The sequence below is a fragment of the Onychomys torridus genome, chromosome 3 (genome assembly GCF_903995425.1).
Source record: "Onychomys torridus chromosome 3, mOncTor1.1, whole genome shotgun sequence".
In the NCBI taxonomy this organism is placed as follows: Eukaryota; Metazoa; Chordata; class Mammalia; order Rodentia; family Cricetidae; genus Onychomys; species Onychomys torridus.
Genome location: NC_050445.1, coordinates 135,700,716 through 135,726,524, shown reverse-complemented (window position 1 = coordinate 135,726,524; position 25,809 = coordinate 135,700,716). Strand labels below are relative to the sequence as shown.

At 41.9% G+C, this 25,809-nt stretch overlaps 1 protein-coding gene across 3 annotated transcripts in view; it reads right to left on the bottom strand.

Annotated features, from left to right (window-relative positions):
• LOC118579152 (cat eye syndrome critical region protein 2 homolog) overlaps nt 1-25,809 on the bottom strand; it is a 108,157-nt gene that overhangs the window by 32,726 nt on the left and 49,622 nt on the right. For all 3 annotated transcript variants that reach the window (XM_036180262.1, XM_036180263.1, XM_036180265.1), the window contains exons 2-3: nt 7,722-7,816; nt 1,087-1,270 (exon numbers count right to left, since the gene is read on the bottom strand). In XM_036180262.1, the coding sequence (XP_036036155.1) occupies nt 1,087-1,270; nt 7,722-7,816 (279 nt within the window). The remainder of the gene's footprint in view (nt 1-1,086; nt 1,271-7,721; nt 7,817-25,809) is intronic.

The following is a 25,809-nucleotide window of genomic DNA, read 5'->3' as shown; positions in this document are numbered from 1 at the left end:
AATGCCAATATGCTGTATTTTCTATCAGGATAGATGAAATGCAGACAAATAGAATGTGGTTCTGCATTCTACCTTTTCCATAATCCACAGAAACTTTAGGAAAAAATATTTTGCAGGTACCCATGGAGGACAAATAGAGTATTGAATTACAGGCAATTGTGAGCTGTCCAAAGTGGGTGCTGGGTCCCCTGAAAGAGCAATGAGGACTTTTAATTGCTGAGCCATCTCTCTACACAACATAGCACCTTTTTTATTCCAGCTGAGATCCAGTGAGGCAACTCCCCAAGTATTCCAGGGCACGATCTGCACTGTAAGTGCTCAGCAGGGACTGCACTAAGACTTTTATGTGTCTGTGCACAGAGCTCAACTGAGAATGGCTACATTTAATCAAGTGATTGAGTAGGATTAGAAATTGACCTCCCGAGCCTTGGTGCACACACCTTTTGTCCTAGCACTCAGGAGGCAGAGGCAGGAAGATCTCTGTGAGTTCTAGGCTAGCCAGAGCTGTTACCCAGAGAATCCCTGTCTAGAAAAATCAATCAATCAATCAGTCTCAGTGTGTGTGTGTGTGTTTGTGTTATGTCTGTATAGTTTCAAGTCTCTGGAGTTTTTGACTGTTAGTTTAATTATAGAAAAAAATTCAGTGGCAAATTCATTGCTATTTTGTGTGAAGACAGGATTACATGTAGGTTCTCCTGTGTGAAATGAAAAGAAACAAATTGTAAAGCCTGCATGGCTTGCAGTCCTTTGGCCACAAGGGCATGTTGTGTATACGAGTCATTCTTAATTAAGAACATGAAGACTACTATGAACAAGCTAAACTCTTGCTTTTTTTTTTTTTTTTTTTTAAAGATTTATTTATTATGTATACAATGTTCTGCCTGAATGTATGCCTGTAGGCCAGAAGAGGGTGCCAGATCTCATTGCAGATGGCGGTAAGCCACCATGTGGTTGCTGGGAATTGAACTCAGGACCTCTGAAAGAACAGCCCTCTCTCCAGCCTAACTCTGGCTTCTTAATACTTTCAATTTCACACTCAAAATGCTGCCTTTTTCCTGCTCTAAAAAAGGAGCTTGCTAAAAGTACCTTGAGAAGATCAAAGACATCATCTGCATCTAGCCGGTAATCACAGAGGCGATGCAAGATCTCTACCCGAGTGCGCAGAGGAAGGTCCTGGAAACTGGCTTCTCTCAGAGGATTGGGCTTTCCTTCTTCAAGCTCCCAGCGATAGTTAATGATGTCTTCCAGGTAGCTGTGGAATGTCTGAGGCCTAATCAAATGGCCCCAAACACATAAAGACGTTAATGTAAAACAGAAGATGGGGAGAGGAAAGCAATAGGTTGATAGTTTATAATAAAAAAAAGCAGTCAGAAAAAGCCTTTCACTGAAAAACTTTGTATTAGACTATTACTTCATTAAATCCCAAAATTAGATAAACTGAATCAAAAGAAATTGTTGCCAGGTGGTGGTGGCAGACACCTTTACTCAAGAGGCAGAGACAGACAGATCTCTGTGAATTCAAGGCCAGTTCCAGGAGAGGCAGAGCTGTTATACAGCAAAACCCCACGTGCTGTTGTTGTTGTGGTGGTGGTGGTGGTAGTGGAGGTGGTGGTGGTATGTTCACACAACCGGTTATCTGAACTATAGATGGGAAATTCTGGTAGATGGTGTAAAATGCAAAGACGAGGCGACAGTCTCACCAAGTTTCCTATAAATACATGATTTAAAATTGGGGTGTGACCTAGGATAGTACATACACATACAAAACATCCTCACAGAAACACTCTGCCCAAATGCTAACACTGATATTTCAGGCTAAGATGCAAAGGTATAGAAAAGCATCTTAATATCAAGTTACTCTAATGTGAACTCATACTATATACTAATTTTCTTTCTTTTATGCTGGGCATAGTGGTGTATGCCTTTAATCCCAGCACTTGGGAGGCAGAAGCAGATGGATCTCTGTGAATTCCAGGACAGCCAAGGCTTATGTAGAAAGACTAGGTTGCAAAAACACCACAAAACAAAAACACCAAAAAAACCCAAACACTGAATGATATTGTGTGTGTATGTGGTGGTGGTAGGGTGTTTCTTATGTATATGCTATGGCACATATGTCAAGGTCAAAGAATACCTTGTGGGATTTGGTTCTCCCTTTCTACCTCAAAAGACCTGGGACTCTAACTTAGCTCATTACCAGCCTGTCATTCCTTTTGTACATCTCATAGGTTGTCTGGCCTGGTCTTAGCTCCTGGTCTCATGTGGTCCTTGAGTTACTGCTTCCTATGTATCTGAAGTACAGGTGTACGCCATTGTAACTAGGTAATCTAAGCTTTGAACACAACTATTTCACACACACACACACACACACACACACACACACACACACACAAAATTTAAAGATTACACAATGACAATTTAGAGAACGGAAGGAGTTGTCAGTTAAGATTTATGAACCAGGAGTAAGGGGCTGGGTTAAAAAAAAAAATGAAACCACCTTTGTGAAAATTAAGAAGGTGATTACTGTTAGAGGATATCTGAGCAAACTATGTAAAGATGTCTCACTATTTTACCTCACCTACCTAAGGCATTTTCTGATTGGGTTAAAAGAGCAGAATGGCCAGTAGCTAGGCAGGAGAAAATAGGCAGGACTTCCAGGGGAAGAGAGGAACTCTGGGAAGAGGAGAGAGGTGGATTTGCCAAAGAGACAAATAGGAAGTTGGATGTACAGAATGGAGGAGAGATAACGAGCCACGTGGCAGAACGTAGATTAATAGAAATGGGTTAATTTAAGTTGTAAGAGTTAGTGGAACAAGCCTAAGCTAAGGCCAAGCATTCATAATTAGTAAGAAGTCTCTGTATCATTATTTGGGGGCCAGAGGTTCAAATGAAAGTCTGACAACAAAGTCCAACTACAGCTTACTAGACACACACGTATACATATACATGTTTATATTATATACAACACACACACATACACACACACACATTGCTACGAGTGTGAAGAATTTACCATTTCCTTGATAATAAATAAACCCCTTTAAGTATAATCTGACTAGGTTTTCAGTATTCAGATGGCAGCTTACAACTGTCTTTAAAGTTCCAAGGGATCTTTAACTAATGTTCCAAGGGTGCCCTCCCCTGGCCTCCAAAGGAACCTGGCAGGTGTAATACATAAATAATTACACAAACTCATGCAGACTCCCACATATATACAGAATTCCTCTATGATCTAGACACTCCCACTGGTAGCATATAACACAAAGAAATGAAAACAAATCCAAACAAAAACGTGTACAAAGAAATTCAAAACAGCACAACGCCTACCAATACAAAAAACAGAAACTGTATGACTGTCCCTGAAATGATGAATAGAGAGCTGAATGTGTATGGATACAAGGCGTTATCCAACTACAGAAACAAAGTGAGAACTAAGTCTCAGTGGCTTACACATGCACTCTCAGGACTTGGGAGGCTGAGAGGATTGCTGGGGAATAACCCTCTTGTACACTGTAAAGATTTGTCACTTGAATTAGTTTAATAAAACGCTGATTGGCCAGTAGCGAGGCAGGAAATATAGGCAGGGCAACCAAACTAAAGATGATGGATAGGAGAAGGGAGTTGTCAGGAGTCGCCAGCCAGATGCAGAGGGAGCAGGAGATGAACATACCACTCTAATAAAGATACCACCACATGGCATAGCATAAATAGAAATATAACTTAATTTAAATGTAAGAGTTAGCTAATAACAAGCCTGAGCTATTGGCCAAGCATTTATTAGTTTATATTAAGTCTCTGAGTTGGTTATTTGGTGCTGTGGATATCGCTCTGTACAAATAAAATGCTGTTTGGCCAGTGGCTAGGCAGGAAGTATAGGCGGGACAAGAGAGAAGAGGATTCTGGGAAGTAGAAGGCTGGGGAGAGACTCCACCAGCCGCCGCCATGAAAAGCAACATGTAAAGACACTGGTAAGCCACAAGCCATGTGGCAAAGTATAGACTAACAGAAATGGGTTAATTTAAGATAGAAAAGATAGATAACAAGCAGCCTGCCACGGCCATACAGTTTGTAAGCAATATAAGTTTCTGTGTGCTTTCTTGGTTGGATCTGAGCAACTGTGGGACTGGCGGGTAAGAGAGATTTGTCCTGACTGTGGGCCAGGCAGGAATACTCTAACTACAAATGGCGCCCAATGTGTTGGCAAGAATTTCCACCTAAAACCTGAGAAAAAAGATTCTAAGACGGAGCTAAAAACAGCTTCCTAGGTGTCTCTTTCAAGTTAGCGGCAGCCTGCCGGTTTCAGCTACTATGGCGGGTTCCTGGCGTGTGCGTCTGACCTGCAGTGTGACGGGAATGAGGAGTCTACAAGCGGCACTTTACTCTGCTGCATGGTGGATTTAGCCTTTGCTAGTTAAAAAAAAAAAAAAAAAAAAAGATTTCTGGGCTATGCACTGCTTTGATAGAACTGCTTCTGATAGTTGATGGTACACATGGCTCCAGACCCAGAGCTGGCAGTAAACTGTACCACACATGTTGGGAAGCTGAGGTGGGTGGAGCCAGCAGCCACAGTGGCGTTTCAATCTTACAAAGATGGATATTACACAGAGAATCTGGTTCATGTTGTCTTTGGGATTTTTAACTGCAGAAAAAGATTTGATCATAAAAGCTGTTGAGTTAAACAAATATGTAAATTTTAAAGGTACCTTGACTTCAAAATTTGGATATAAGGATATGTTGCTTTGGAATGGAGTCTCTGCTTTTGTTTCCACAGAAAGCCAGAGGCTATGGATTTGTTCCAGATTAAGATACATCAGGTTTGACCAGCCAAAGCCACCTGAAAGGTCTCCAATGACACCATGGCCCAGATGATCCGACATCCAGAATGGTTTCAAGGCCAACTGGCTCAGAGGTTCACCCTAATGGACTACTCCATAATCCTAAAATTTTCTTTGTATCCCCATAAGATACAGCGCCCCCTTCCAGCAGGAAGTAGTAAAAAAACTACGCCCACATTCCCAAAAATTATCAAGCTGGCTTTGGAGATGGAATTGGCTCACTCCTTCTCTAAACCCAGACATATTGCTAAAAGAAAAGGTTAAGAGATTCTTGTGTCCCAAATCAGAAGAGCCCTCTGGTGTGGGACAGAAAAAAAACCAATATTTTTATTTAAAGCAGGTTGATTATAAATGTGATCTCTTTCTAAAGAAGAAAAGGGGATATGATACAGATATAATAGGATGAAAGAGTAGATTAAGGAACTTACTTCTAAAGAGCAACAACTTGTTTAAAATGTTTTACATTGGTATAGATTTTAGTCTATTGATACAAACTTAAAGTTAATTTTGTTATACTGTGTGCATATTTCTACTCATGTTTAAGGTATTATGTTTGTACAGCTCATTTTAAATTGAAATGAATAATTAAAAATAGATTAATAATTAGTCATCTATGATAATCATACTCATAGCCATGTTAGTTAAGTCTTTCCAGATATACAGAGAGATATTTCAGATAGACAGGTAATCCTCAAACACTTCAAAGGTCTACAGAATATGGCATTTAAAATATTTTAAAATTTAGACTTTCTGGACAGTGAGACATGTCTGCTCCTGGCAGCACCAATTTACTTCAGAGAGGAGGATGGGCATTGAAGACACTTCATATGGTTTTTATCTTCACCTTGGCAAAAATAGCCATTTGGACAAGAAACTGTTCTTGCCAGGACTGCTTGATCGACTGGACATACAGGACCCATAAAAAGGTGACCACTAAACTTTGCTTGACAAAATGGTCCTTCAGGTTCCTGCTTCGCAGAGGAAACTGCCAGACATTCTACAGGACACTGAGAGAAGTGACTGAGAGACTCTAGCCCTGTGGGCTGAAGACAGTTGCCCCAACTTTACAAAGGAATATTAGGTGACTGTCCAGGCTGCCAGCTGTCTCTGTCTACTCTTACAAGACTCCCGAAAAATGCTTGCATCCTTCTCCCGGTTCTCAGGTAATATTATATCCTTCTGAGGTCTTTGATGTGGTTGAAGACTAGATAGTTATAATTTCCTCAGTTATGATAAAAGATAAGTTAGATATAAAACCTTATATTATGGAGACAATAGCAGTGTTTTAGGGCTAGCAGTATAACTCAGGGAGGGAAATGTGTTTAGCATGGCCAGGGCAGAAGAGCTGATCCCTAAGACACTTCCCAAAAAGAAGTTTTCTTACAATGTCTTAGAGCAAACCGGGGAGACAGACAGACAGACAGACAGACAGACACACACACACACACACCCCTCCAGCTTACTTACCAGCCTACAAAATTTCACCACACACACACACACACACACACACACACACACACACACACACACACACACACACACACTGAACCCTCCAGCTTACTTACCAGCCTACAAAATTTCACCAAAGGTCAGTATAGCACATTTGTGGACATCACTAAAATATATCTGCTATGCAGGCTGACATGAAAAATCAGAAAACTATATTCAGGATGACAAAGCTAGGTATGGTGTTACATGTCTGTAATTCCAGCACTCTTCTCATCCCTAAACTAGAGAGGTGGAGACAGGACAGTCAGAGTTCAGGGGCAGCCTTGGCTACCTAACAAGTTCAAGGCCAGGCCAGTAACTCTCAGAATAACACACCACTGTCCACCTTTCTCAGTCAATATAAACATTTCCCTGAACACCAGGCCTAGCTTATCATTATAACAAAATGATGCAATACACCATTTTTTAAAAATAAAAAGCAACTTGTATTTTCAAAGTATGTATTTATGTGGGTGTCTGTGTGGGTTTGTGCACATGCCCACAGAGGCCAGAAGAGGGCATCGGAGTCCTTGGAGTGAGAGTCACAAGAGGTTGTATGACATCCAAACTTGCATTCTTAACAGCAGTATGTGCTCTTTAAGCACTGACCCACCTCTCCAGCCACCTTTAACTATTTGAAAAACATGAACTGAACCCCTACATGATTTCAAAGGGCCAAGAGACTAGGAAAGCAGGGTAATTGGCCTTTTGATCGAGTTTGTCCTATTTTGTTTTGACCTGGATCAAATCAAGGGAAATCTGGATGGCCCATGTCTGTAGTCCAGCTAGCTACCTGGGAAGCTGAAGCAGCAAGATTTCATGAGCTCAGGAGTTCTATGCCAGCCTGGACAACACGGAGAGAGCCAGTCTCAAAGCAAAGCACAGAGAAGAGCTCTTATCGAGGACTTCTGTATTTGTCTACAAAGGTTAACATCTACTCCAAATTCTATACATCCCAAAGATATCAAAGAGCTGTACGTTACAGCAGAAAAGAGCCCAAAGATTACAAGTTAATTCTGTTACTGTACTACTTATGGGAACAACAGAAGATAGGCAAGCCACAAGAATGTATTGAAATCTGATTTTAATTTGTTAGGTAATATTTTGCCAGTAGTACAAGCCAAAATCAGAAAAATACACACACAAAAGAAGAAATTCTACACTCAAAGTAGTCAGTGTAACGGAATGACATTTGTTGGTAAACATAAAATAAACTCAAGAATTATAATAAAGAATGAACAAACGTAAGGGCTGTGAATGCACTTGCATACAGAGCCTACATACACTGTCATGTACTGGCCAATGCTAGGTTCTTGTGTGTCTCAGGAGAGTGGAGCTACCATGACAGCAGGTTGATGGGTTCCCTATGCAAGGAATATTAAGAACAGGATTACTTACGTGATATCCCTTCGCTGATAGCAGCCCTGAAGCAGGCAGGCAATCAGATCACTGATAAACTCCGAGTCATCTCTGTGAAGAGCTGCCTCTAATTCCTGAGAGAGGAAAGAGAGAGAGAAAAGTAGATCAGAGATCTGTGTAAATGCATTGTCCCTCCTGAGCTTCAGCAGACTACAAGCAACAGAATGAATGGTGAGTGGAAATAAATGACTGTCATAAACAATGTTGCCCTTCTTCTCATGTATACTTTCAGAAGGACAATGAGAGTTTAGCATTCTAGTTTATTTCTTCCATTACTTCCTATTAGCCCCCATTCCCTTTTATCTATATCCTTCACATTAGAAGAAGTATACAAGCATATTTCTTTTTTATGAACTGATGCTAATTATATAATCCAAGAACTTGATGGGGGCGGGGAGCTGGAGGTCGATGTTGAACTGTCTTTTTCAATCGCTTCTCCACATTATTTTCTGAGACAAGGTCTCTCATCGAAACTGGACATTGCTACACTAAACCTGGATCTCCACCTTCCCAGCACTAGGGTTGCAGGTACATAACTTGACATCTGATGTGTTTACATGAGGGTTGGAGATTCAAACTCTGGTCCTCATTATTACATAGCAAAGCACTTTACAGAACGAATCACCCCCTTAGCCCCTTGCTTCATATTTTAATGACAATGAAGATTATAGAAACACCATACAACTGATTATAAATTAGTCTTCATTTACTTGACAGTACTATTAGATAGACTTCCTACAAAAGCTTTAAGGAACAAAAAGCAGCACTGGGCGAATGTAGTATAGCTCACCTACAAGACTGATGAAAGCAGGTTGCTGGAATAAAGTTAGTCTTACATCATCTGGAGAGCAATGAGGTAAGGACTATTAGTAATGTAATCCTAGGTGAGATGCATGTGTTTGTACTGAAAGTTCAGGGGAACTGCAGACAGATGATCTTCAGACAGAACTCAGAAATTAAGAGATGGGTCAATGGGCAAGGAGGACCAGTGGGACGACACATCAGTAATCTTACTTCTCTTTTAAACCCCCCAAACAAAAATGTTTTCTGAAGTGATAAAAAATGACTTAGAGCATATTCTTTTTATACAACCTAAATTTACCTGCATTAAAACAGATTCCCAAGAGTCTGCTTACAACTGACTAGTTTACAACTACATCTATAATCCACAGAAAAATCAAACTTGGGCACCTTATCTCAAAAGCAAGACATGTGATTTCTGATCTCAACACCAATTATACAGCTACACAAATACACACACACTAAGGTGGACAGTCTGTTTCTACTATAGAGAAACAATCCCGTTTTTATGGAGTCTTAAGTAAGTGTTCCATTTGTTTATTTGAAGTCCTGAGATCCAGGAAGGTAAATTACAGGTCACACCCTTCAACTCTCTCAACAGACAGCTAGGCCTAGTGCAGCACACCTGCAGTCTCAATCCTTAAGCAGAATAGAACATCCAAGCCAATATGGGTCACAATAGTGATAGATTTCCAAAACAAAAAACAACAAAATCTCACAGAATGACCTTTCTAAGTCAGTAAATCCCCAGGGGGAGGGGTAAACAAAACTCCCTCTCCCTCATTAACAATCTTTATTTTAGAAAGGCTCAATCAATGGGGTTGGCAAGATGGTTCAGAGGATAAAGGCACTTACTGCCCAAGCCTGGTGACTTGAATTCCATCTCTGAAGCACACATGAAGGTGTCTTTCCTCTCCACACCCACACATAGTCATAATAATGATTTTAATATTTTTTTGAAAAAAAGATGGAGGCTCTCCTGTTTAGCATCCTGACATCAATACATACTGACATTAGAGAATCAAGCACCTATGTGTGGTCAGCAACGCCCTGGGGAGCCATTAACCCACACCAATCAGAAGCAGGGATAGAAAGTCTTACAGGGAAGAGACAAACCTCTAAAGGGCTATAAAAGACCAGGCCCCAGGCAGCTCATCAGGTGCTGGTCTTCAACAGACCTCAGTGCACCAAAAGAATCACATAGCAACAAGGGACCCTTCTAGGGAATGTGTGTCCCGCTATGTTCTCCTGCCTCTGCCCCTGGTGAACGTGGAGTGTCTGGCACCCTGGCTGACCTAGCTGAGCACAACTGAGGCCATGGTCTGTTGTGGAGTAGCATTTGAAGGGGGTGTTACTTCTGTTTGTTGCGTTTGTTGAACTCTGCAGCTGTGTGACTGTGCCTGTCTAAACACCTGACGGTCTAATGAAGAACGGGCCAAGCAAGGCAGGAGAAAGGACAGGAGGGGCTGGCAGGCAGGGAGAATATATAGAAGGAGAAATCTGGGAAGAAGATCAAAAAGGAGAGGCCAGAGAAGGAGGAGGACAGCCACCCAGCTACACAACCAGCAATGGAGTAAGATTTACAGAGGTAAGAGAATGGGAAAAGCCCAGAAGCAAAAGGTAACCAGGATGAGTTAAGTTAAAGAAAGCTGGCAAGAAATAAGCCAAGCTAAGACCAGGTAATCATAAGTAATAATAAGCCTCGGTGTGTGAATTTACTTGGGAGTTGGTGGCAGCACTCCCAAAGGGTCAAAAAGACCAAAAACAAACAACAACCACCAGCTAGCCGCTGCAGCTCTCAAGGACCATTGATCCGGGAGGAGCATCTGCTGTGGAGCCAACATTCACTGTCCTTTCCCACCTGTGAATGTGGACATGGTAGCCTGCTGTGCACTAGACAACTTGTGCCACCCCTACCCAAAATCCAGTGAGTGAGCTATGCCTCTAGATAGTGGTATCACTGTTAGGCCATTAAGATTCATTTCCTGTGAGCAATTTCTTTTTCCCTGAGGTGTAAAGTGTGAACAATAAACTGCGCATTAAAAAAATCCCAAAAAACAAAATCCGGTCTGCCTCTCTGTAATGAGTGAGTCGCGTTCAAGACACTTGTCTTTTACAACTTTTAAAAGTCTTCCTAGATGACTTCCACTTTGTGACCCTACTGCCAAAATGCCATAGCTACATTAATATATTATAGCACACTCCATGGGACTATGTCTCCCTGTCCACCACATTTACTGAAACATAACTGAATCAAGCCCTGCTTTTCTGTGCTGGGGATGGAACCCAAGGCCTTTTTATAGACAAGTGCTCAGCACTGAAATATATATATATCCACAGCCCTAAACCCCCCCCCCATAACATAATTCTTTTTTTTTTTTTTTTGAATTTCACATCATGCATCCCAACCCTGCTTACCTCCCAGTCCCTCCATATCCTATCCCAAAAGACTCCCCTCCCCCAAAATTAATTTAAAACAAAATAGACAAAGAAAATAAAAACCACCTCTATCATCTTTCTCTCCTCTCTAACACCTCTTCATCCACTTGGACCTTGGTGGTAACTGAAGCCACAGACAACTCAGACCCTGGCTGCTGTAGGGCCATACATGGCAGCAGCCCAACCCAGATGACACTATGGCCCAGGTGGCAACACAGGCCAATCAAATCATCATGGCCCTGGCAGTGGCACAGCCCTAGGACACTAACATGACCACAGGGTTCAGCCTAGACCCCAGACATCTGTATGGATTTTGGTGGCAACATTAGTCATGGACGTTAACACAGACCCTGGCTAACGTACAGCCAGGGACCCAGAAATGGTCCTACACTGCAGCACTGGCTACTCGGGCCCCTTTAAGACATTTCTACAAGGCCTTTTCTCAGAGAATTCTAGGTCAAGAGTTACTAAGACTAGGTTCAGTGGTGCACACCTTCAATCCCAGCTCCCAGGAGGCAGAGACAGGCAAGTCAGAGCTACACACTGAGACCCAGTCTCCTCCCACTCCCCCAAAGGCAGAGATTTTAAAATAGCTGCTTTATCCCTCTCCAATAGGTAATGGTGAGTCCCAGCAGCTTGGTACCAATAAATGAACCCAAGACAAGACAGTGAAACATGCCTTATCTCATTCTGTGGTGGACTACATATTAAGAATGTTGCGGGAGAAAACAGCAATAACAAAAAGAGCAGGGAAGCCATTTTAATCCTGCCGAACAAAAGAACTGGTTTGGTTAACCTTTTCCATATCAGTTTAATGGTACAGAGTCTCGGACACAGAAAATAAAGTTCTAGAGATGTACTTCAGTGTGAGTGTACTTTGCACTAAAATGTGCACCCAAGCAGCTAGTAGCAAGGTACTACTGAACTACACTTAAAAATGATTAATGGGGAAATGACCATTTTAATAGTCCAACTTTAAAATTTGTTGCCACAATTTAAAGTATTTTTTCTGTTGGGAGTATACTGAGTTGTTCACTTTAAAGATGTCTATCTCAGGACTAGATACATAGTTCAGGAGTTAAGAGAACCGGCTGCTCTTTCACAGGACCTGGATTCAAACCCCAGAACCTACATGGCAGCTCACAATTGTCAGTAGCTCCTATTCCAAGAGATCCAATGCCCTCACAGACATACATGCAGCCAAAACACTAATGGCCTTAAAATACAAATAAACAAATTACATATATTTAGAAAGAGTATCTCTGAGGACTGTTGTGATAAGATGGAGTGGCATGCTCCCTGACATATTATAAATACTACACATGATCTCCCTTACAGTAACAATCTGAGCAAACGCTAAAAAACCAAAACTATCTTCTTCAAAAATTCACAAGTTTCTGAATAGAAACTGAAATTCTCTTTAACTCACAGTCCACTAAGTCCATGCTCTAATAAAGCTCTCTGCAAAGAACTACTTGGAAATCCAGATTATTCAAAGCTTTATTATTTACGGTTTCAACCTAGAGCTTAAGTCTTAAAGGAGCCTCCTAAAAATCTCCACCCCAACTTTTTTTTTTCTTTTCTCACTTTCTCTCCTACTCTTTTGTATCTCCCTTTCACTGTGTGCAATGAACTGTGAGCACCGAAATCTGACCTTTGCCAAGATGCTCAGGGGCGGAAGAGGAAGGGAAGGGAAAGAGCAGAAAAGGCAGCAGATCGGCAGAAAGAGGGGAACCATGTTCCCATCCGCTCTGCAGCTTCAGAGAGTAGGTGAAGAGAGTAACAGGATTTGCCCCTCTTGCAGCTGGCGTCACAGCTCATTAGTGAAAAGTCTGATCACCACCACCACCACCCCTTTTTCCCTGCCCTGGAGAACAAATCTTTCCACCATGCAGTGGCTACTGGAGATGAGCAAGGGACAGCCCACACTCCTGGGCAATGGAGGAAACACAAAGAGGTGCTTAGCACACATTACAGAAAAGCATTCTCAACTCTTTACTTCTAATGCCCTGCCTGCTTACCAAACACAAATTTGTGACTACAGACACTCTAATGACAGGGTATTACTAAATTCCTTTAGCATAACCTGTCATACATTTAACCTTCTCTTACACACTGATATTTTCTCTTGTATGCCATGTTCCTTGTACAAATTTTCTTTAATCTTACTATAAGGGGTGGCAGAGAAAAAAATTTTCTTCTACTTCCAAGTAAGAATAAAGATCACAGATTTGCATAATTGCCAATCAATCACAATAATGCTTTGAGTTCATTAGAGACAGGAAAGAAATAAAAAAAAGTACTTAAAGAATAATAGATTGTTGCATTTGCTTTTTTAGGAGCTAAAATCCTTCTAATGTGCATAGGACCAAGGACAGTGTAGGATCTGGGTCAGATTTGCTTCTGTGTGGGAGCAGAACCACTTCTGCACAAAGGGGATGCACAGCAGGCCCCTTGAAGAGCTCTCCCAGCTGCTGTCCAAGAGAGAATGCCTGGAGTGTAAGCTCAGAATACTAGAAGAAAAAAGCACACTGGTCTCCAGAAGGCACCTCTGACTTTGACAGCTGATGCTTTCTCACTTGGTATAAATTAATTTAATCCCAAAGGCATGTGCCATGCCAATTTAGACTGTAAAGTATAAATCAGATAGAGTGCCTATAATGCTCAGGGACCTGAAACCAGCTATAAACACTTTCAGTTGGCCAAGCAGCTTATCCTGTGTGCTTTCAAAGGCTAAAGGTTTTGGTGCAATCATTTTTTCTCAACTTCCCATGAAACAGTGAATCTAAAATAGTTCCTCTCCAAGTTGAATGCAACTCTAATAAAATACCAATTTCTCTGGAAAACATTAATTATATCAACTAACAAGTAAACCTACAGTGTGACTTTCTGTAAATGTGATACTTCTGAGTTGAAAAGGGAGGAGAAGGGGGGAGGAGAGCAGGGAGAAGCAGGAGGTTCCTGAAGCTGCATGGACCCTTCCTGAGGCCAGAAAGCTTCCTACTTACCATATTCTAAGAGAGGTTAGTGCATGGACCAGACAAGCACAGCCATGCAGAAAAGAAATCTGGAAAAACAGGTTCCTGGCTAGCCATACCCAGCTTCTGCTATCAGGCACTAGGATGGGTTGTCTAGATTTCATGACTGAGGTCAAGGGCATGTGCAGCAGCTGGGTCCCACCACCCACAGGCAGGAAACACGAAACCAGAAGGTAAAAAAAAAAAGGCACAGCTTGTGAACAGTTTTACTTTGCCTTTTGTTTTTACTGTTGCTACTTCTGCCTGGGAAGGCATTAATTAGATATTTGCATAAAATTTAAAGTTAAAGCAAAAGGCTAAGAGAGAACTACTTTTTTTGGCTTTTCAAGACAGGGTTTCTCTGTGGCTTTGGAGCCTGTCCTGGACTAGCGCTCTGTAAACCAGGCTGGCCTTGAACTCACAGAGATCCACCTGGCTCTGCCTCCTGAGTGCTGGGATTACAGGCAGGCACCACCAACACCCAGCGAGAGAGCTACTTTTAGAGGCTATTTCAAATGACAGCTCCAGGCCTCAGAAACAATTAGTGTTCTCTGTCCTATACCAGGTCACTGCTGCTTGACTTGGAAACCCTGAGTAAGGAACCAAAGACTTTTGACTTTGGAGTGGGGAATATTTAGAGGAAGTGGTTTTAAGATGGAACCTAGGGTCTTGTGCATGCATGCTAGGAAGGCTTAGCTATATATAGAATTGTAGCTTGGTGCTGGATAGATGGTTCAGAAGTTAATAGCAATAAGCTGCTCCCACAGAAGGTGTTGGTTTTCCAGCACCCATGATGGGAAGCTCACAAGCAGCTCCAGGACTGTGATGCCTTCCTCTGGCCTCTTGTGTATACACACCAATATAAACACACACACACACACACACACACACACACACACACACACACACACTTAAAAGAAAATTACTCTTTTTAAAAAGACACTGTCTTTTGAAGAAAAGATTAATCAACCCTGAAAGGTTAACATGGACATGACTGGCAGGACCTACTGTTAGGAAGAGAGACAGGAAAGTAAGAGCCAAGATCTTGTTGAGGGGGAGGCTGAAAGGATGAGAGTGGAAACATGAGGTGAAAGGGAAATGTCTCAGAAGCAGAGTCAACAGCATTTTACAATTAAGTGTAGGTAGGGAAAAACAAAAGAAGTTACATTTTTACAGCTACACACTCTTGATCCCTGCATCCATACAAACAGCTGGGTGCCATTTTGGCCACACAACTTATAACCCTAGTGGGTTTTGAGGTGGGGTACATAAAGACTGATGTTATTCAACGGCTTCCAGATTCTGCCTTAGAGGGAAAGATAGAGAGTGATGAAGGCCTCATGCCCTCTTCTGGCCTCCATGCACGCATGCACAAATGCACAAATATATCTAAAAAGAGGAAGAGCAAGAACTCCCTCCTACCATCTATGTGGCAAGGGATCCAGAAGGAGACAGGCAATAAGTTTTTTCAATTCTGAGTGACAGAGAGCCCCAGAGAGCCCCAAACAGAGAGACAGTCATAATGTGGATGTGGATATAAACAAAGGCTCATGAAAATTCTCACCAATCAGCAAGTAGAACTCAACAAGGCACTCAGTGAAAATTATATGTGACATCTAAGAATGAAATCTTCAAGTTTTTTTAAAAATAGCCTATGCATAAATACTTGATACTGTCTAGTGCCTCTACAAAGCAAGTGATAACAAATGCTCCCCAAGCTAAATGAAAGAAACTAGCCACTGGGAAGCAGTATTTCTAAAAGACTAATGAATGATCAAGAGTCTCAACAAAAAAACAGAAATAAAATGAAAAGATACAACACACTAAGAAAGCAGGTATGACTACAACCATGAGTGAGCAAAGCAGAGCCTTGAAAAGTCAAGGCCTACTGGAAAGAAATTAACTAGACCATTCATTGCAGGCATGTACATAAGCTCAAAGAAACAGGGTCAAATAACAAGTTATAAACCATTTGGCCAAAAACCTTCTCCTCCTTTTAAGCTGAGTTATCTTAGAATCTTGTTACAGAGATAGAACATTAGACTTAATTAACCCCTATAGTATGAGTTCTCTTTGGAAAAGATTATCAGAATCCAAAGGGGACAGACTTCATGCTATCAATAGTGCAAAATCTCAAGATGAAAACTTGCTAGTGTTCACCCAACCATGCCCTTGGGGAGAGACACTGATGATACTTTGTTGTGGGGGACAAATATTTCATCAGCCCTGGGACAAATAAGTCCCTCCAGATTGGGTTACCTGGTCCATCTTGGTGTTAAGAACATTAAGTTCATGAAAGCTGACCTACCTAATTTTAAAAACACAAAATGTTATTCTGACACTTGAGGTCTATGCACACTGCTAAGATTTTCAACCTACAAAGCTGAGGGCTAGATTTAGTCATCTGAAATCAAGCATAACAAGACAAAACGCTAGAAAGGGAATTTGGAGGCATTTTGGGGGGAACACAGGCAAACCAATAGGTATGATTTGTTGGAAAATGGATAAAGGAGAAAGAAAAGGACACAAAAGGAGTTTCCCCAACTCAAGTCCAGGTTCCAAAGTCAAAGAAGGTGCTAACATTTCCCCCAATTTTTTTGGCTTCTCTCAGCCACATTCAATAAAGAAGATGCCTTGAGTCACACATTAAATACACAAACACTAAGAAAAGCTGATAAACAGGAGTTTATTGCCCTAAAACATTTTTTAACCTGTTTATTTATGAGACAGGGTCTTACTATGTAGCCCTAGCTAGCCTGGAATTCACTCTGTAGTTCACCAGGTTGAACTTTCTACTAGCCTTTACCTCTTGAGTGCTGGGATCAATGGAGTGTGGGTAGCTGAAGTTTTCCTTTGTCCTACCCAGTCTGCAGCTGCTCAGAACCAAGTAAACACATAGAGGCTTATATTAATTAAAACCGCTCGGCCATTAGCTCAGGCTTACTACTGACTAGCTCTTATACTTCAACTCAGCCAATTTCTGTTAATCTATATGTCCCCACGTTCTCCATGGCTTTACCTGTGTGCCATTACATCATGCTCCCTGGACAGCGAGCTGGTGTCTCCTGACTCAACCTTCCTCTTCCCAGAATTCTCCTTGTCTGCTTATCCCACCTATGCTTCCTGCCTGGCTATTGGCCAATCGGCGTTTTATTAAACGAGTGCACAAAAGCATTATCCCACAACAGTGCACCACCACACCAAACTCACTTACCAAATCTCTTAACAAAAAGAAAATAGATTATATTCAGAGCATATCACAACCATCAACAGTAATGATCAGACTTCCTATTAAGAAAACTCAACCCAACTCTGCCCCAGTTGCCTGCCAGCAGGGAAAAATCCTGCAGGAAGGCCCCTGCCACCAAAACCCTCCATCAGACCCTGCAATCTACACGCCCTGCCCTAACACCCATTCACCTGAGACCCCAGTAACTTCCTGAGGCAGCCTCGTTGGACCAAAAGCCCTCCCTATCTATGCAGCAGCTGCTCTCCAACGCCAGCCCCATCTCTCTTTGCCAAGCTCCAGAGGAAGGAGAGACGAGGTAAATAAGGAGGGGCCCATACTGTGGCTCATGGAAAGCAGACTGCCTCAAATCCACCGGTGTTAAAGCACCCACCCAGCAAACAACTGGCTACAAAAGCCACTTGCAAGAGTGTGCCCTCTACTGGACAGTGAAGAAACCTCATCTTTACAAGTTTGGTACTGTGGCATTCCGTGAAATCGGACACAATCAGAAATCCACTGAACTTCTGATTCCCAAGATCCCCTTCCAGAGTCTGGTGCACAAAAATGCTCAGGACTTCAAAACAAACCGGAGGCAGGTGAGGCCTATCTTCTTGTCCTTTTTGAAGATACCAACCTGAATAACATCCATGCCAAATGTGTAACAACTATGCCAAAAGATAATCAGCTAGCATGCCACAGACATGGAGAATGTGCTTAAGAGGACCAGCCTCTACTGAATGTACCAGGCTCTGCAGACTCCTCAACTGGGGGGCAGGGAGGCAGGAGAAGGCGATCTGTGATTGATTGGTATGTCAAATGAATGAAAAACGCCTTAATAAAACAGAGAAAAATAAATAAAATAAAATAGAAAGAAAGAAAACTCTTAGTTACAAATGAGACAACCCCCACATAAGGATCGGGGAGTATAATGTAAGAGAGTGTATAAAGAATCTAAGAGCCTGCCAGGTGGCGCACACCTATAATTTCAGCATTTGGGATGCAGAGGCAGGCAAATCTGAGTTGAGGCCAGCCTAGTCTGGTCTACAGAGTGAGTTCCAGGACAGCCAGGGCTACACAGAGAAATACCCCCCCCCCCCCAAAAAAAGAAACTAAGAAAGAGAATGACTTTGGTGTCAGCACAGGGAGGTTCTAAGAGACTCTCTGAACTTAAGCCTCTCCTCATTGCTTTTGATTTGCCTGTAGAAAATCCATTTTCTAACTGGCCCAATGTTGTTTTGAAGCCTTCACATTTACACAGTTTGCTGGGAGTGACACTTTCCTGGTAAGGAGTTCAACACACTCAGTGCAACATGTCTCCCACTGTAGACTCTTGAGCAAGAAGGAATTCACTTAGCATGCATGGAAAGGTGAGCACAAAATTCTAAAGCAAGCTTATGTCTTGCATAAACACTATGATTATCTCAGAAAGCACAGGGGAGTGTAGCCGGAAGTTTCTCTGGTGCCAACGAATCTCTCCCATGCGCTGTCCCACAGCCGCTTATAAAATAATCACTCAGAGGCTTATATTAATTACAAACTATATGGCCTAAGGCTTTAGGTTCTTGCTAGCTAGCTCTTTCAACTTAACCCTGCTGTGGATATCGCTCTGTACAAATAAAATGCTGTTTGGCCAGTGGCTAGGCAGGAAGTATAGGCGAGACAAGAGAGAAGAGGATTCTGGGAAGTAGAAGGCTGGAGAGAGACACCGCGAGCCGCCGCCATGAGAAGCAACATGTAAAGACACCGGTAAGCCACGAGCCATGTGGCAAAGTATAGATTAACAGAAATGGGTTAATTTAAGATAGAAAAGGTAGATAGCAAGCAGCCTGCCACGGCCATACAGTTTCTAAACAATGTAAGTTTCTCTGTGCTTTCTTGGTTGGGTCTGAGTGACTATGGGACTGGCGGGTGAGAGAGATTTGTCCTGACTGGGCCAGGCAGGAAAACTCCAACTACATAACCCATTCCTATTAGTCTATATATTTTGCCACGTGGCCGTGGCATTACTGGTCTGCTGGCATCTTGTTGCTCCTTCTGTGTTCTGTGGCAGGCTGCATCCCCCACCCCACCCCCTTTCTTTTTCCTGTCTCTCTCTTGGATTTCCTGCCTGGCTATAACCTGACTTGCCATAGGCCAGAGCAGCAGCTTCTTTTTTTTCTCTCTCTTTTCTTTTTTATGGCTCTGCTTCCTGAGTGCTGTGGTAGCTTCTTTATCATCCAATGGGAGCCACACATATTCACATCATACAGAAGGACATCCCACAGCAGAGGAGTGTTAGTGCACTGATCATTCAGAGTGTTGAAGGTGGAGAACATTTCACTTAGTCCAGTGTCTTGTAAAGATCTCGTCATTACCTTGAAAATTGTATACTATATACAGTCTAGGGCTAGCTCCTTCTCTTAAGGGGGCCAAGAATTTGTGGCTGTAGATATGGTTTGGTGGTTAAGAGCACTTGCAGGACATACATACATTCAGGTACATGCATTATCCATACACATAAAATTAAAAAAAAAAAAAAAAAAAAAAGAGGGCCAAGAAATTCCTTACATGGTATTCAAAATTGTTCTCCAGGGATATACTGATCAACAGCAGTAGCCCATTTTTGCACTTACTTATTTATGCATGTGGAGGTCAGAGGACAATTTTTGGGAATTGGTTCTTTTTCTCTTTCCACCATTTAAGTGCTGAGGATAAAAGTCAGATTTTTATTTTTGCTAACAAGAGTCTTTTACTCACCTAGCCACCTGACAGCAGGACTAGTAATTTCTTGATTCCAATGCAGACTCTTTGCCTGTGACTTGTGAGCAACTGTAGTACATCCCTGGTTCTTGCCATTGCCCCAGCACTCCAAAGTCTCTAACAGCTGCTTTACTGTCACAATACTGGGCACAATGGTGCTGAAAGCTCTGAGTATGACAAGAAGCCTGTGGCTTGGGGCAACAGTGAGACCCAGATGCTGAAACCTCAGTCACAGAGTCTTTATGGCATTGGGGCTCAAGGGGTCCTAATTTCCAAAGAGGAAATCAGTCTGGAGCAGAGGCTTTTCTGGCAGAAGGCGCTTTTGTTTTGTCAATCACATATCCTGGTTTCATTCTTGTGATGGGAATTATTTCTCTAATTTTAGTTAGCTTATGGAACCTTTAGAAATTTTATGCTAGATTTTGTTATTGCATGTGTGTTTAGATGTATGTTCACATGAGGCATATGTGTGTAGGCCACAGGACAATTTGTGGGGTCCGATTCTCTCCTTCCACCACATAGGTTCCAAGAACTGAACTCAGGTTATCAGTTTTGGCGGCAATCACCTTTATTCAGTGAGCCATCTTGTTGGCCCATAAGAAACTTCTGAATGCTATGTATTAACATTTGAGATTTGTTAAGACTATTCACATACTTGAACTGGAAACTACACATCGTTGTGAACCACCATGTGAGTATTGGGAACCAAACACCGGCCATCTGCAAAAGCAGTAAGAGCTCCTAAGAGCTGAACCCTCTTTTCTCAGGCCAAGTTGTTAGTCTTAATTGCCCTATATACTTTCATAGCCTAGGATCTATTATGGATTTCTATTCTTTTTGAGTAGGGCTCACTATGTGGTCCTGGCTGGCCTACAGCTCACAATGTAGAGCTGCCTGCCAATGCCTCACAAATGCTAGGATTAAAGACATGTTTCGCCAAACCCACCTAAGCACTTAGTTTTAAAATATCTTTTTAAAATGGGCACTTAGGCCGGGCAGTGGTGGCGCACACCTGTAATCCCAGCACTTGGGAGGCAGAGGCAGGTGGATCTCTGTGAGTTCAAGGCCAGCCTGGTCTACAGAGCTAGTCCAGGACAGGCTCCAAAGCTACAGAGAAACCCTGTCTCGAAAAACCAAAAAGGGCACTTAGTTTTAAAATACCTTTAAAAGGGGGCTGAACAGATGACTCAAAAGTAGGATCCTCTTGCAGAGGATCCAAAGTTGTCTTTGTTAACAAGGGGCTACTTGTACAAAATGAGACCAAGCATCCTCCCAACTGATGATAATGCTCTACCACTAGGCTCTGGTCCCTTCTTGGTACAAAGAAGAATGGTAGGGAGTTCTGGATGTTAAAATTGCCCCTTGTCTCCAACTCTAAAACCTTTACCTTATGAATGGGATAGGTACCTCTCCTTGCTTGTCTGTGAATTCCCAAAGTGAGAACTGGCTCCTACCAGGCACAATTCATTTGTTTTTTGATTAAAGGAGACAGGATCTCCCCTATGCTGTCTAGCTGGTCTTGAACCCTCCAGGAGATTCACCCATATCAGCTTTCTGCATAGTTTAGACTACATTCAGCCATTCAATTACTTAGCTCATTTTAGCTTACACATATACCAGAAGCAGAAGTATTACTCATATGCCTACACACTTGCGCTTGTGAGAAACAAGTTCACCAACAATACTTCTGGTATAGTTTCTTTTACCCTTCACTCATTACCGAAATTGCTTAGCTCACTACTACTTATACCTACCACTTCATTCTTCTCCCTGTCCCCATTTATGTTTATGGATGTTTTGTCTGCATGTATATCTGTGTACCACGTACATACAGTACACCCAAAGATGTGAGAAGAGGGCTTCATATTCTCTGGTACTAAAGTATCAGACAGTTATGAACTACCGTGTGTGTGTGTGTGTGTGTGTGTGTGTGTGTGTGTGTGTGTGTACACGCTGGGAATTGAACCCAGATCCCTTGGAAGAACAACCAGTGCTTTCAACTACTGAGCATCTCTCCAGCCCCTCATTTCTTCTTTCATTTGTATTTAACACTTATTCACTTAGCCACTTATTTTTTTGTACATGATTGCATATTTAACATCTATTTACTTATCTGCTTACTTTTTGAGTATGACTGAACATTTAACATTTATTTATCTCCTTACTTTTTACATAGGATTGCATATAAGAGCTTATATGCACTTCACAATACACTCTTGAAGGTCAGAAGGTAACTTGCTGGATTCAGTTCTCTCTCTAACATGTAGTGGGTTCCAGGGATCAAGCTAGGGTTGTCAGGCTTGACCTGAAGAGCCCTTACCCATTAGCCGTCTCACTGGCCTTCATTTTTCTTTGCCACTTCTCTTCTAATTCAGAAGAGAGTCTGATATATATATTCTGATCGCCCATAGCTTGTGATATTTACCTGTTCACACTGTGTAAACCTAGAGCCTCTGAGGTTTTTTTCCCTCATCTCAGAGTCCTTCTGGGAAATGAAAGTTCGAGTAGATTCACACATGCCCCAGTAACTGAAGTGTCTTTGAACAGAAGAGGAGCCAAGATCCTAGCAAGAATCAACCCTAAGACTAGGCAGACAATCTTAGACTCTGAGGAAAGTACGCATCTCTAGTAACATTAGATATTTTCTCTTCAAAGTACTCAGTGCAAGGGTTTGGTGGCTTTCATTATCAGTAAACCAATTTACCCAAAGCAATTAGCAGAATCTACCAGGGACTCAAACTAACTTATAACTCAGATCAGCCTTTCTCAAAGACAAGTCTTGTGTGCGAGTGCTCAGAAATCCATCTTCCTTCCAGATGTTTGCTGTTTGTCCCCTACAATGGTACTGGGTGGCTAGAAGTGAAGCAGTGTAGCTTACTTTAACAGAAGTAAAAAGCTGCCAGGCAACCATGGTGCACACCTTTAATTCCAGAAGAGCCAGGCAGATCTCTGAGTTCGAGGCCAGCCTGGTCTACAGAGTGAGATCCAGGACAGGCACCAAAACTACACAAGAAACCCTGTCTCAAAAAACCAACCAACAAAATAAATAATTTTTAAAAAGGTAAAAAGTCCCGAGAAACAGGTTAAAGTACAAGAGCTAGTGGGGGGCTGGAGAGATGGCTCAGTGGTTAAGAGCACTGGTTGTTCTTCCAGAGGTCCTGAGTTCAATTCCCAGCAACCACATGGTGGCTCACAACCATCTGTAATGAGATTTGGCGCCCTCTTCTGGCCTGCAAGGACACATGTAGGCAGAACACTGTATAATACATAACAAATAAATAAATCTTCAAAAAAAAAAAAAAAAAGAGCTAGTGGACAAGCCTAAACTAAGGCCAAGTATTCCTAATTAATAATAAGTCTCTGTGTCTTTATTTGGGAGCTAGCTGGTGGCCTAAAGAAAATGCCATCTACAGCTTGGAAGTACCTGTTATCTTTGGAAAATACAAATGGTCACTACTCCATGTAATTCCTCCTCCAGTAAGTGATGCTATTGGAAAGACAGGCTGGCATCATTTGGGAGGGCACTGAATACTATTGAGGCCAGTACATACTCAATCTAGGGACTCTCTGGAGGCCTCCACACAAAATGATCAGAATGTAATGTAAGTAATCTTAATCTGCCAATGGTTTAGCCTACATTGAGTAAGGAAATAGTTTGGAATATACCTGAGTTTTGTTCTTCAAAATCTTGTGTGTCCTAGTCCATTCCTGTCACTAAAGAAAAAAAACTTAGACTGGGTAATTTATACATAGTAAAAAAGTCTGTTCCTTGCAATTCTGCTGGGAAGTCCAAGATCCTGGCACCTGTAGATTCAGTGTCTTATGAAGGCCTACTGTTTCAATACAACAGTACCTTCTTGTGCTGTCCTCATATGGCAGAGGAGAAGAAAGGAAGAGGTAGGTAGCTGTTCTGGACTGAATTTTCTTATCACACACAAATAATTTTTTTTGTTTTTCTTTTGTTTTGTTGTTGTTTGTTTTTTGGAGACAGGGTTCTCTGTATAGTCCTGGCTGTCCTCGAACTCACAAACTCTGCCTCCCAAGTGGTGGGATTAAAGGCATGAGCCACCACAGCCTGGCAACAGGAATAATCTTATTCTGGAAAACAGCACTACCTCAGGGAGCAATGACTTCATCACTTCCCCAGAGACCCCATCTCATAATGCCAGCACAATGAGAATTATACTTTAACATAAATTTTGAAGAAATACAGTCAGAATACTGATTGTCCATATTGGAACAATGGAGATTTCAGAAATATGTGGATTTGAGAATCCTTAAAATGAGGGCTAGAGAGATGGGTCAGCAGTTAAGAGTACTTGCTGCTCTTCCAGAGGACCTGGTTTGGTTCCCAGCACCAACATGGCAGCTCACAACTATCTATAACGCTACTTCCAGGAGATTGATTCCCTCTTCTGGTCTTAGTGGTTACTGGTGCACATACCTACATTCAGGCAAAACACTCACACACATAAAATAAAGCTCTAAAAATACTTAAGGTGAACACTTCATCTGGTATGCTTGATCATTCATTAGACTCTGAAACTGTCTCTTTCTCTGCTTATATATATGCATATATATATGTGTGTGTGTGTGTATGTATGTATGTACACATATATATATTTCCCCACCCTGACTCCCCTCCCCCCCCACAGGGTTTCTCTGTGTAGCTTTGGTGCCTGTCCTGGAACTCACTCTGTAGATCAGGCTGGCCTCAAACTCACAGAGATCCACCTGTCTCTGCCTCCCGAGTGCTGGGATTAAAGGCGTACACTACCACCGCCCAGCCTCTCTTCTTATATTTTAAGCCCATAGATGAAATTAATTTTTCCTCTGCTGCATGTATCTTTGCTATATTCATAAATGCTTATCAATTTAACTTTTACAGAAACAGGTTTTATATATTAAACTTCAGAGTAGGCACAAACTATCCCACGTGCTTAATTTCTGTACTGTGCTATCTGTTCAGTGTTCATGGTTTTATTTACTGTCCTTTTTTTTTGGGGGGGGGGGGTCAGAGCTGAGGATCGAACCCAGGGCCTTGCAATTGCTAGGCAAGCGCTCTACCACTGAGCTAAATCAACAGCCCTTACTGTCCTTTATAAAGGCTAGAATTTAGAATTAAGGTTTCTGCTACTGAGTTAGGATCTTAAGTTTAGAATCTTGGTTTATAGAAACTGACTAGCTTTTTCCATAAAAGATTTAACACTCTAAGAAGATATAATTATGAGGGTCTCTAAGAGTGGAGGAAGCAGCACAGAAATCTCATAGTCTTACTGGTGAGATGGTAAGTAAATAAGTGTCCTGAAGCCAGAGGAAGAAAGTGTTGAAGACAGAGTAGTCATCTAACTGAAATGCTTCTAGATCCATTATGAAGAGGGTTGAGAAAAACTACTGATTAAATCTGACTTGGTTCCAATAGAAAGGTCGGAATGAAAGCAAGCCTCTGCCAGTGTAATACTAAACTGTCAGTCAGATTTTACTTGAGGTTTCGTTACATCCCTTACAATTCAGTTCTAAAATTAAACATCTTGGGCTCTATTTAAACGTTTACTAGTTTGAGGCAAATGACCACTTAGGGAGTTTAAGGCTAACTAACCAATTTCTTGACCAGTAACAACTTGTGAAAGCTATCTGCACAGATTTTGAGTGAAGGGACAAGGAAGTGACCATGATTCCAGCCTACATCTGTATAGACAGCAGTACCCCCTGCTGGTCCTCTTCACCTTGTTCAGTTTCATTAACACTGCAGCTGTCAACAATATATTATGCTCTTTCCCTTTCTGAGGAAAAAAAAAAATGCCTTATATGGAGGAAAAAAACTAGTGTTGTTGTTTTGAGA